This window comes from Perognathus longimembris, chromosome 4, assembly GCF_023159225.1.
Source record: "Perognathus longimembris pacificus isolate PPM17 chromosome 4, ASM2315922v1, whole genome shotgun sequence".
NCBI lineage: Eukaryota > Metazoa > Chordata > Mammalia > Rodentia > Heteromyidae > Perognathus > Perognathus longimembris.
Window position 1 is genome coordinate 52,629,962 of NC_063164.1, and position 13,559 is coordinate 52,643,520.

Consider the following 13,559-nt stretch of genomic DNA (forward strand, 5'->3'; position numbering starts at 1 on the left):
TGCCAGATCTCAATCCATTTCTTCTACATGGACCATCTTTAATGTCTCCTTCTTTTGCTTCTTCCTTCCCCAGCCGCTGCCCACTACACATAGCGCATCTTGGTTTCACATCCCTTTCCATCCCTCCAGGTTAGCTTTTCTTTACCTTATTAGTCTAGTTAATCTTGTTTCTTGATTCTCTTTGTTACACTAGTGCCCACAAGCTCTTTCTAAATCCAAACTCTGTTCATGCCTTTCTTCTGAACACAAATCCCTAGTGGCATCTCACTACCTTCTAAACAGAGTCCAAATTCCTGGGCACAGTGTTCCAACCCTTTACATGTCCAGTTTACACTTTTACTTCAAGTTTGTTCCAGTCAAACCAGAACAGTGCCTGAATTTTCCTGCTGCCTGCCAAGGCATGTTAAGTTGTTCTGGGCTCCAGGATGCTTGGGATGCAGAGGGAAGGACATTTTCTGTAAATGACACAGAGGGGTTTGGCAGCTCTTTGACCCACGTGAATGGGGTGCCAGTTTGTCCCATGTCTGCCCATTTCTGCTCTACTGACCACTCAAGATTCAGGTTAAATTCTAACTCCTTCATGAAGCATTTCTTTTGTGCTTGCCTGGAAGCCAATTTACTTCCCATTTTTCACTGTAAAGATCCATAGCACATGCCACTTTTTTTTGGATGTCATCAGCTCTTGGGCCAGCTCAACAATAATATATTAAAACAGCGGTGTTTGAAGATTTGTTGTAAATTTCAGCACAATCATTTAATAACAGTCCATGTATGTTGAATTTTGTCCTTTAACAAGTAGTATTACATCATGTTATACATGTTATACAGCATGTTATATATCAAGAAAGTAATCATAAAATAATATTTCAAGCCTTCATATTTGTAAGTGATACACTTAAAATAGTTTTAGGAAGGTCTTGATACAAAGGGTAGAGAGAGCATGCAGACATTTGTCTTCTCCATTTCCTGAGACTTTGTTTTAATGGCAGTCCAAAGGAACTAAAGAGAATGAACTCAACATCATTATGAGACTGGAAGAGGAAATAAGGAAGGGAGAAGAATTTTAAATTTAGTTACATGAAAAATGGATGGAAGAGAACATCTTCTAGTAATTCAAACTCCCCTTTCTTTCAGGCCAAATGGTAAGTTAGGGCAAAATTTAAAAGGATATTTGGCTGCAGGCACTAGGGATCCAATAAGAGAGTGAATAAATTCTGAACCCAGGTTTAGGCAGATAGAAACTTGAGAGGAAAGTTTAGTATTTGAAACAACTTTCCTTCCTGGAGACATTGGCAAACCCAGAAGTAACTGAGAAACAGTAAAGCTCAACAGTGGAGGACCATACAGATAAAAGTTGGATTTCTTTCTTCTCTTTTCTCTTTTTTCCCTTTCCTTTCCTTTCCTTTTCCTTCCCTTCCCTTCCCTTCCTTTCCTTTCTTGTCCTGTCCTTCCCTTTCTTTTTCTTTCCTTTTCTTTTGGTGATATTATAGACTGAACTCTGGGTTTCACTTTACCACTGTGCTGTTCCTTCATCCGTTTGCCGTTCCTCACTCGTCTGTAACTGTGATCCTTCTATCTCTGCCTTCCAAGTTGCTGGAATTACAAACCTATATCACAGGTCCATCAAAAGTCATATTCTTAAATGCTAATCTACACACACACACACACACACTTTGAGAGTGTTCTCTGGGAGATACTGAACAGACATAAACTGATCTTACAGGCATTGAAGGCCAGTTTCAACTCATCAAAGACAGGTTGAATTACACTGATCCTGATTTAGTCAAGCCTGTGGTGAATATTATTTTCTTATAAGGAATATTATCATGGGCTTCAAATTATCTTTACAAACAATTTCACAAATTTCATTTCTGGCATGCAATGAACAGGAAATAAAAAAACAGCAATGTGAACCATATCATAGTAAAACTGCTATAAAACAAAGAAAAAGAAAATTATAGAAGCATACACAGAGAGAGAGAGAGAGAGAGAGAGAGAGAGAGAGAGTTTTGTGCTTGTCCTGGAGCTTGAACTCAGGGCCTAGGCACTAACCTTAAGGGTTTTTGTTTTGTTGGTTTGTTTTGCTCAAGGCTAATTCTCTACTCTTTGAACCATAGCATTAATGCTTTACCAACTGGGTCATGGCTCCACTTCTGGCTTTTTAGTGGTCAATTGGAGATAAGAGTCTTACAGACTTCCTTGCCTAGGCTAACTTCCCACATGACCTTCAAATTTCAGCCTCCTATGTAGCTAGGGTTACAGGCATGAACCACCAGCTTGTGTCATTCTTACCTATTTACTTTTTGAGTTTATGGCACTGTGAGTATCCCAAGAATAATGTCTACAGTCTATGTTTCTGTGCTGTAGCTAATAATATCATTTTTAAACTATGAGTTAGACCTGGAACATTCATTATTACAGAGCTTCTGAATTATGGTTTTATTATTTCTATTTTCTTTTTAATTTTATTTACAGCTAGAGTTTAATTAGAAAGAGGGAAGATTTACAGTTACAATGTCTATGGCTGGAAGTTTCAGTTTTTCTATTCAAGTTTGAAAAAACAGTTCAAATGATCAGAAGAAGACTAATAAATGATAAAAGTTAAATTTCCACAAGACTCATATAGTAATGGCATTATAGATATTCTTTTCTCCCTCCTTTGTTTTTCTTTAGTGCTGGAATCAAACCCAGGGCAATGAGCTCAAATATATCCCCACTTTGAGCATTGTTGCTTAAGCGATACAGGAAAGGTTCACTGTTGTTTCTTCTGCTTTGCTTATAGTGCTCATTAAACATAACCTTTTAAGTAAGGATTTGGCATAAAATAATATGTATCTTTTAAAAAGTAAATTTTAGTACATGAAAAATTGTCTATAGCTTATTTATTTCCTTGTGAAATTATAATTTTAGAGTCTTCAAATGAATTGTTTCCTTATTTTTCTTCATAAAATGCTTATTGATCCCTGTTGAAATCCTGGTCTCATTTTTGTTTTTGTTGCCAGTCCTGGGGTGTGGACTCAGGGCCTGAGCACTGTCCTTGGCTTCTTTTTGCTCTAGGCTTGCATTCTACCTCTTGAGCCACAGAGCCACTTCCGGCTTTTTTCGATATCTGTGGTGCTAAGGAATTGAACTCAGGATTTCATGTATATGAGGTGAGCACTTTTACCATTAGGCCATATTCCCAGCCCCTCGTTTTTAAGGTTATAGTTCTTAAGATCTTGATATTCCCATGTATACTATGTGCTACGCATTTTAGAGTAAGAAAATGTTGAGACTATCTGATTTAGAGAAAGGGCCTTACAGGGTTTTTCCCCCATTTTTATATCACACAGCAATCTTGCATATTGTTTACACAGGGTAGGTACTCAAAAAACTTGGTGTATCCTATTGAGTAGTAGATCATATCACATCGTTACATAAATAGTAGCTCAATCCAGAGGGGAAAATTTAAGTGTGCAGTGTGGGGAAAGTTATTAATCATAGATGCCACATCGTTGAATATAACTTCACTCTCAGACACTGCTGTGACTAAATGAAGGCTCTCCATTCATTCTTCATGTGCTGGTGCCTACTTTTCCGGGCCCTGTGTGAGGCTCTATGCAGACAAAGATGGACAAGATTAAACCCTATCTCTGTGACCACCCAGTGCTTGTGGAGTCAGCTGACTCACCGACCAGTGGATAGAATTACAAAATAATATGATCTGGACTTGGGCAGGCCTAAAATCATTTTTTCTCACTTTTCTTTCCTTGTTTAACAGACTGGAGATGATGTCTTACTATTCATCTTAACACGATGGGTAATGTGTGTTCATTTGCTTTGTAGAAACAATCTGAAATGTGTAGGCTTTTGTGCCTAGCAGAGAACTCTCCTGTGCTAGGAGAATATGGGTTGCTCTCCCACAAAGGAGTTAGCAATGGAGTTTGATTGGGGAGAGGGGAAAGGAGAGGGTACAAAGGCAGAGATGTGGGAGAGAGCAGGAGAAGGACTCCTTGGGACAGATTCGGCATGGACAGACTGGTGACTTGGTGGGAAAGCCAGTAGCTTGTCACTGTTCCTAACTAGCCTATGGTGAGATAGTTTACTGCCTTCTTAGATGTGAGCGGCATGAGGGACTGTCATAAGCATCCCACAGGGACATGGAAGGAGGAAAAGAGGGATTACTCATCTCAAGCTGCACAGCAGATGTGGGAGAGCAGCAGGAACAGGAGAAGATATTTAGGAATCTGTAAACTCTTCAGCAAAGCTCAGGCACAGATCGTGTGTTCAGGGAAGCAGATCCCAAGGCAAATCCCATAATAGTGCCTTTTTGGTCAGTGGTAATCAGTCAGTAACCATAATTGTTCTTACCTGGGACAGATATAGGGTCAGGAGATGCAATTCAATGTTGAGCAAAAGAGTCTCTTTTTGAAGATGGGTAAAAAAAGAAAGGGCAGGCTGAGTTGCTCTCCTCTGAGACACAGGCGACAGGGGACAGCGATTTGTAATACTCATCTTCCCCATCCAGCACTTTGATTTGGCTGTAGCCAAGAAAAGAGGAGGATTTCCAAGAGAAAAGCAAACCAAGTCATTAGTAGGACAGTGAGAATTGTGGGAGTGGTGGGCACAGGGTTGAGGCTCTGCTAACAAAGGCTCCCTCTGTACCTGGGAGAGGTTCCTGGGTCTGAGCCTTCCAGCTCTAGGTCATATTGCAGTCTGGTTTATGTGACTCAATTGTGGATCCCCATCTGGGTTCCTCTAGATGACAAAGCTCCATTCCTATCCTGCACTCTACCAGCTCTCAAATTAGCATCAGTCATCTTTGTGGCTATTCTTTTTTTTTTTTTTTGCCAGTCCTGGGCCTTGGACTCAGGGCCTGAGCACCATGCCTGGCTTCTTCCTGCTCAAGGCTAGCACTCTGCCACCTGAGCCACAGCTCCCCTTCTGGCCGTTTTCCATATATGTGGTGCTGGGGAATCGAACTGAGAGCTTCATGTGTAGGAGGCAAGCACTCTTGCCACTAGGCCATATTCCCAGCCCCTTTTGTGGCTGTTCTTAATGGTGATGCTAATGACCAATGCACCACAAATTCCTGCTCTCTTCTCTCTCACACTAGAGGGAATTTTTTGTTTATACTTTAAGGCCCACCAGTAAGACAGCATGCTCATTTGCACTTCCTAAAATGCTCTTATTTGTGGAAGGAGAGTTTCATACAAATCACTTCACATCTTCAGTTAGGAAGAAAGTACAATTCTGAGAAATAACATTAGCCCTCAGGTGACAATTTCAACACTTCTGGACAGAATAGATTCCAGTTTTCTATAGTTGCAACTATGAAAAAGAGTTTCCAATGTCAACAATAGTGGCACTATCCGGATGTAGTATTTTTAGAAGCCTCTCTGGAAAGTTTTGCAATTTTCTGTGATATCACAAAGGACCCCTTCTGTTTACAGTTGCTTAGAACTAAGAAGAGAGATATTTACCCAAGTTTTCTTGGCTTCCTCTTGCTCCCTTGATATTCTAGAGTTCCCTGTGGAGAAAGCCAAGAACACACAGTCAAAGCAGAGCAGCAAGTCGTTAATTTTTAATTCAAAGTGATTTTGTGTTGAATGCAAGCAGATGCTGATAATATCAGAAGTCACAGCATAATTTTTTTGATCAAAGGGCTCAAGTGAGCCTGATGAAGCATGCATCTTGCTCGTCTTTGATAAACCACATCAATTATTCACCGTGAAGGCAGACATCCTGACATGAAAGCAACAGATAAAGAGCCTAAGCACATGTTCACTACGGAGAGCATAAGAGAGTGGGGGGTGGGGCTGGAGGGGCTGGAACAGGTATTAATAACAGAATTATTAACTGGAAACAAAGCCAGTGAAACAGCTTTATGGCCTCTTTGAACTCACATTTAACTGGTTATAGTACATGGTGTCCTCAGGGCTACTCAACATTTTGGGTTGCTGACATCGTCGGCGAGGTGGTCGCTGCTTCTGTGTAAGGCCATCTTCTGAACCTGTAACCACATAGTACAAACTTGACTGGAAGCCATTCCCAGGGTTGCAAACATCAAATGAGAAATGGCTCTGCACATAAATATAGAAACGGTGTCCCTTTTCAAGATTCATTCTAGGAGTTTTGCTAAGTCTGGGAGAAGTCTCTCTCTCTCTCTCTCACACACACATACACACACACACACACACACACACACACAAACACACACACGGGAATTACGAAGTATAAACAAGGGTGCTGTTCATAAGTTAGCCTCACATTTCTGATCTGAATCAGCAACCCAGAGTGACAGGAAGCAAATTGGTTTGTCTGCCCTGTTGAGGTAGAAGCTGAGGGTCAGCTCACACAGGGCAGATGCTTTTAGTGGGGTAATTCTGTTTAGGGCAACCAAGGCAATCTGGGATGGTTTGCACCATATCCCTACAGCAAGTTCAAAGACATCTGGAACACACACACTCTTGCTGAGATGAGAAGCAAATCTGCTGGTGGGATACATTTTTTTTGGGGGGGAAATGACTTGAGCTAGCATTTCCTGAAATACTTTGAACAATATCACTGGCCCATGCCTTCTCTGAAGGTGTCATAAAAGAGGAGGGGAAAGAATGACTGCCCAGTTTTATGGCATAGGCTCTCCTTGTTAGTCTTCATTTCAGAACCCTGGACCAAGAGTGATGAGAAATTAAGACCCACTCATATTCATTTCCCATCTAAGCAAATGATTTTTGTGCAATCTATAGTTCTTTGATTATTCATCTGAATCAAGACTTAGTAGTTCTAACTTCTCTCTCTCTCTCTCTCTCTCACAGACACACACACGTACACACATACACATGCACAATTGCTATGGAATATTCTTTATGAATGTCTTAGTATAAGGAAGAGCATATTATTTTTACTATTCATAAAAAGGAGTTGGAGATTCTACTTGAGATCATATTTTAACTTCAATAGAGATTTCTACCACTGAAGGAAATCCTGGGGAATTTTTTTTCTCTTACATTTAACATGTTTCTTTTACAAATGAAAATATTTGTAATCAATATAAAAACATGAAAAATATGCATACTACTGGGATACCAAGTGATGTTTCTACACACATAAAGTGTATAATGTTTATTAGGTTAAACATAAACCATTTCTTTAAACAGTTATCATTTCTTTATGCTAAAACATTCCACAAAGTCCCTTCTCTCTAGATAAGACTAATCTGACCTAGGAGAAAGCTTGTCTCCTTCTTCTTCCTCCTACTCTCTCCGGACCCTGGTAACAACCATTCCATTCTCAGTTTCCATGTATAAATGAGATCATGTGGTACTTGTCTTTCTGTGCCTGGATTATTCCACTTGGGATAATGATATCTAGTCCCATCCACATTGTTGTGAAAAGCAGGATTTCACTCTTTGTTACAGCTGAATAATATTTCATGGTGCAGACGTAACACATTTTCTTTATCTGCTCATCAATTGATAAGACTTCTGGGGGGTGATTTCCACCTCTTGGCTATTGTGAATAGTGTTGCAATAAGCATCTGAATATAGATATCTTTTCAGTAATTTATTTCCTTTGGATATATGCCTTTTAGGGGAACTCCTCTATTATATTGTTTTTCATAATGGCTATATTAATTTGTATTCCTATATGCTGTGTGCAAAGATTCTCTTCTCATCTCTTCTCTCCTTCCTCCCCCCTCACAATCTCTCTTCCTTCCTTCCTTCCTTCCTTCCTTCCTTCCTTCCTTCCTTCCTTCCTTCCTTCTTTCCTTCTTTGTGCTAGTCCTGGGGCTTAAACTCATTGCCTGAGCATTGAGCTTCATTTTGATCAAGGCTAGTGCACTACTACTTGAGCCATAGCTTCACTTCCATTTTTGGGGAATAGTTTATTAGAAATAAGAGCCTTAGATATTTTACAGAGTTTAATTATTTTATTGTGGGCTTGCTTCCAACCACGATCCTCACATCTCAGACTCCTGATTACAGGATGTGCCACTGGAGCCCAGCTAATGTTTTCCTTTTCTCTACATCCTCACCTTGTGTTTCAGAGAAGAGCCATTCTATGCTGGGAGAGTGATGTCCCTTTGTGGTTTTTATTTTCACTTCTCTGATTTTTAGTGGTGATAAGCATTATTTTCATATAGCATTGTCCATTTCTATATCTTGTTTAAGAAATGTTTACTTAGGCCTATTGTTCATTTGTGAAATCAGGTTATCTTTGGACTATTTAGCTTTTTATTTTTTTAATTTTTTTTTGGCCAGTCCTGGGGCTTGGACTCAGGGCCTGAGCACTGTCCCTGGCTTCTCTTTGCTCAAGGCTAGCACTCTGCCACTTGAGCCACAGGGCCACTTCTGGCCATTTTCTGTATATGTGGTGCTGGGGAATTGAACCCAGGGCCTCATGTATACGAGGCAAGCACTCTTGCCACTAGGCCATATCCCCAGCCCACTATTTAGCTTTTAAAACTCCTTCTATAGTTTGGATATTACCCCTTGTCAGATGTATGTTTTGCAAATATTACCTCCTATTCTGTGGGTTGTTTCTCCCTTTGTTGAGTACTACCTTGCTGAGCAAAAACATTGTAGTTTAATATAACATAATTCATCTTGTTTTGCTTTTGATTCTTGTTCTTTGAGTCTTATTTAAAACAAAAATTGTCCTAGTTTTGAACTGTGACCCTCAGATCTGAGACTTCCGAGTAAGTAGGATTATAGGCACGTGCCACCAGTGCTCAGCTATATCTACGTTTAAAAAAATTTTTATTTTATTGTAAAGGTGATTACAAAGGGTTACAGTTATAAAAGTAAGGCAATGAGTACATTTCTTGTCAAACAATGTTACCCTTTTCCTCATTTTCTCCTACTTCCCCTCCCCAAGACACCCCTCCCCCATATCTATGTTTTGATGAAACTGAATGATAGACTTTAGAAGCTTGCTTATTATCACAGTTTTTCAAAAGAGATAGCATGGCCTGTAAGTGTTGAATGGCTCATCTCAGATCAATGGCAAGGCAGAGCCCAAACCTAGATCTCTTAGTTCTGATTCTAGCAAATATTTATGTACACACACACACACACACACACACACACACACACACACTGCAGTATGTTGTCTTTCTTAAGAAACTTTTTAGAAGTGAAAAGACTAGGTAGAAATTCACCGAAGACATACTAATTTGCATAGTAAAATGGAGAATTTCAATAGCTTTCATAGAGATTCCTGTGTCAGAAACACTGCAAAGCCCAGGTTTGTTGTATTGGCCTTGTTTGCCCAAGTTGAGATGGGCCTTTTCTGGTACTTCTAACATATGTCCTTCCTGTTTGGAATGTCCATACCCTGCAATATGAAAGGATATGAGCTTTTTTTTTTTTCCAAATTTTTATTATCAAACTGATGTACAGAGAGGTTACAGTTTCATTCGTTAGGCATTAGATACATTTCTTGTACTGTTTGTTACCTTGTCCCTCATACCCCCCTCTCTCCTCCCCCTTTCCCTTTCCCCCCATGAGGTGTTCAGTTCACTTACACCAAACGGTTTTGCAAGTATTGCTTTTGTAGTTGTTTGTCTTTTTAAGCCTTGTTATATCCTCTCCTTGCTAGATGAATGAACAGAAGCGACCAGAGGTCAGGTGGCCAGCATGAACATGTACTAGTTTTGACATCTGCTCTCCCTTAGACTTCCTAATATTGCAAGAATTCTAGCCATGGCAACTCAAAAGACTGAGCTGAAATAGTTTGTGGGTTCAGCTAGAGTTCATTCCAGTTCAACTGGACTTTGTGCAATGTTTACACTTGATCAAAGGCTTTTATTTATATTCTTACAAGCCAATATAAGATGTGGTCCTCAATTTTTGTACTTACAAACTTAATGCTCCATGGGCTGGTATTCTTCTGAGTTATAGAACTGCTCAAGTTATTAGACAGAATTTTTGTCAATTTTAATACTTCTCCCATAACTTAAAAAAATGGTTGATGTTTGATCACACAGTATTTATATGATACTGGAATCTGACACAACTGGTAGCCTCATTTCACACTGAATTTTTCATTTTTAGTAAGCTTGATATTCCCATATATCACCAGAGTGATCCAATTTCTGGGTTTTCTGTCATTCAAAAGACTTCTTGTCATCCATACATGACACACTGGACATGGTAAAGTCATAATTGAAAAAAGAATTGTTATTAGTCAACTTATTGGAATAATTTGCTATCAATATAAAAATAGGTTGCATCCAGACACTGTAATTTTCTCTTATATGCCAGGCACTTTGCTGGATATTGTGAGGAGCCAAAAAGAAATATGATGAAATCCCTGATGTCAATCCAGTAGAGGCCCTGAGTCTACAGGGGCTAAGTGACTTGGTGAAGGATGCAGGCTGTTGCTGCTGGAACCCATTTAGTTTTTAATGCTTTTAAATAATGTTAAGTCCTTTACTTCCCTCAGTATGCTTCTTTACTCTCATACTCCACAGTAAATTTCAGATGAGGTATATAAACATTTTAAATATTCCCATAAAAACTCTAGAAAGAAATGACAACTATTTCCACCTTAAAGAAGATACAAGGATAGATTTGATTATGTTAAAGAAGAATATTCCAGGTGATGGATAGCAACAGGCCTAAGGTAAAAGGAAGCATAACAGAAATGTAAAAACAATTAAAAATATATGTTCAGAGAAGTCTAAATCAAATGAAGGAGGAGGAAAAAAGTTTGATAAGAAGTGTACTTACTGGCTTATGTATGAAACTGTAACCTCTCTGTACATTACTTTGACAATAAGTAAATTTAAAAAAGAGTCTAAATCCATAATGTGATAAACTGAGGTGACAGAGACAGAAAATAAATAGTACTCTATAGCTGCAGCTTTCACAACCATGGATTACAACTATATACATATGTATTATATAAATAATATACAAATAATTAATATATGGATATGTTATATATACACAGCATACATACATACACCTACACACATAGATAATACTTAAAATGTATATACATTTTGTATACACACGTACATATGTGTGTCAATGCACACATGTTCATACATATATGCAAATATACTTAAAAACATATGTTGGTGTTGGAGATTAAACCCAGGGCCAGTGGATGCCAAGCACATACCACTAAGCTGAATTCCCAGCTCCCAATAATATTTGAAAAAAATATTATATACATACTGAACATGTACAGATGTCTTTCTGGTCATTATTCCCTAAACAATCTGTTATAACAACTATTTACATAGTATTAAGTATCATAAGTAACTATAAGTAATATAGAGATGATATAGAGCATATAGGAGGATTTGCATGGCACTTAATGTAAGTGAATGGAACATTCTAGATTTTGGTATCCTGTAGACAGAGTGGACCCTCAGGTCTCACTCCCCCTGAAGTGGCACAGTCAGTAACAATACCTAAGCAATTTTCACACCTTCATCAAGTCTCTAAACTGAAGCACACTTCCCAGTTTGTAACACACAGATGGCTACCTCTGTATAGAGTATTTAAGAGTTACATGATGTCACAAATAACAGCCTGTATTTCATGTAGGTCTTTCTGTTTTTCAGGAGCACCTACCAACTTTTGATTTCATATTTGAGACCTTCAACATATCCTTTTCTTCTGAAGTACAGAACAACTGGAGCTGAATCTGTCAGAAAATGGAAAGCTGGAGAGCTCTTCTAGCACACTAGGAAACACGCACTCCTCTTGTGCTGAGTTGGATGTCTCCCACTGTGTGGCTAGCTGCACGTTTGTTTGAGAGACAAATGAGTGAGAGACAAATACTGAATTCAGTTGATTCAGTATATAACTTCAAACAATGGGTTTGAAACTTTAGCATTTCTTTTCTCTACAGAGAAAATATGCAATTCGATGTCAGAATTATAAACATGGGATTCCTTGTTAAATTTGATAACAGCCAATTTTTTTAGTCTATGTCCCAAGTCATATGTCATATATACATGAATTCATAATAATACACACACCTATCGATCATCTATCTATGTACCTACCTACCTACTTAACTATCTATAGTTGGTACTGGGGCTTGAACTCAAGGCCTTATGATCTGACTTGCTTTTTTCAAGGCTAATGCTCTACCAATTGAGCTACAACTCTTCTAACCTTTTGGTGCTTAATTGGAGATGAGTATCCCATGAACTTTTCTTCTCAGGCTGCCTTAGAATCTTGAAACTCAGATCTCAGCAGCCTGAGTAGCTAGGATTACAGACATGAGCCTCCAGTATCAGACCCAAGTGTATTTGAGACATGTTTACATTAAAGAATTACTGGTGTTTTTTTCTGAAATTCAAATTCAAATCTACCCTAGTGTAAGTATCTTTATATTTGTTAAGTCCACTACGTTTAATTCTTTCATATCTTAATTTTCTGCCCTAGGATCTCAGAAGCTGAGGAAGACAGTGATTTCCTCAACTGATGGCTATGAGTGCCTCAGTGTCCTCTAAAATTGAAGGTGTCACCTTTCATCATCACCTGCTACAGATGTGCCAGCACTGGTCAAGTTTCCTTGCAGAACTGTGAGTGTGGAAGGCCAACCACAAAGGAGGGCAGGATGGTGGTAGACAACCCACATTTCCTAGCCTGGAGACACAGTTTGGATTCTTGGTAAACAGGGGTGCTAGGATGAAAGGGAGCCAATGCCCTGGCAGGGCTATCAGACCTGGGCCCTCCTTTCCATGAGCCTCAGGGGGCATGGCTATTTTCTGAGCAGCATGACTACCCATCTGATGGATGAGGCATTCCCAGGGTTCCTTGCTACACAAAGCATCCTCTTGAAAAGCAAACTGAGTGTTCACTGTTCTATATTTACAGATGGCAAATCCCTTAGGGGGTTACCAGATACACCCTTAGGATAGTTAAATAGGATTACAGTTCTACAATTAATTTACAGAGCTCTGCCAACTCTGTGCAGAAAGTATAGTGCCTCTGTCTCTGAGGTACTCAGGGCATTTGAAGGTGACAGGAACTCAGCTGTCAGCTGGACAATCCTTTTTTTTCAAGGTGAGTTGACAATACCAAATGGTCACTTTTGAGATAAGGTCTTATTTTCCACATGGGCATACTCTGAAACTACTTCTAGCTAATTTAGTCTTCCCATCATTGCTGGGATGAAAGACAGGCACCACTACCACCACAGTCAGATTCTTCCATTGAGACAAAGACTTCCATTGAGATGGAGTCTCTTGGATTTGTTTGTCCAGAATGGTCTTGAACCATGATGCTTCCCATCTCAGCCCCTAAGTAGGTAGGATTGTAACAGTGAGCCACCAGGGCCCAGCTTATGATGCATATTCTTTTACTAATAACTTGCTCAAAAGTTTTCCTCTTACCAAGTGTAACTTCAGAGGGAACCAAGGAATTCACCCGGCTTCTGTAAAACATGCACACTCACATAAACACACACCCAGAAGGAAGGGTTTTTCTCTTGGGGTGCATGTAATTCTGATCTTGCTTTCCAAGATGAAAGGAAAGATACAAATTTTCCCAGTTGCCATGTTATGTCATGAAGAATATTCTTCAAAATTGCAAGATTGCTACAAAGAA

At 39.2% G+C, this 13,559-nt stretch overlaps 1 protein-coding gene across 1 annotated transcript in view; it reads right to left on the reverse strand.

Moving 5' to 3' along the window:
• Positions 1 to 13,559, reverse strand: part of Myo3b (myosin IIIB) — a 408,218-nt gene that overhangs the window by 13,194 nt on the left and 381,465 nt on the right. Inside the window, exons 31-33 of the mRNA XM_048345752.1 lie at positions 5,886 to 5,992; positions 5,463 to 5,509; positions 4,351 to 4,520 (exon numbers count right to left, since the gene is read on the reverse strand). Of these exons, the coding sequence (XP_048201709.1) occupies positions 4,382 to 4,520; positions 5,463 to 5,509; positions 5,886 to 5,992 (293 nt within the window). The 3' untranslated portion in view covers positions 4,351 to 4,381. The remainder of the gene's footprint in view (positions 1 to 4,350; positions 4,521 to 5,462; positions 5,510 to 5,885; positions 5,993 to 13,559) is intronic.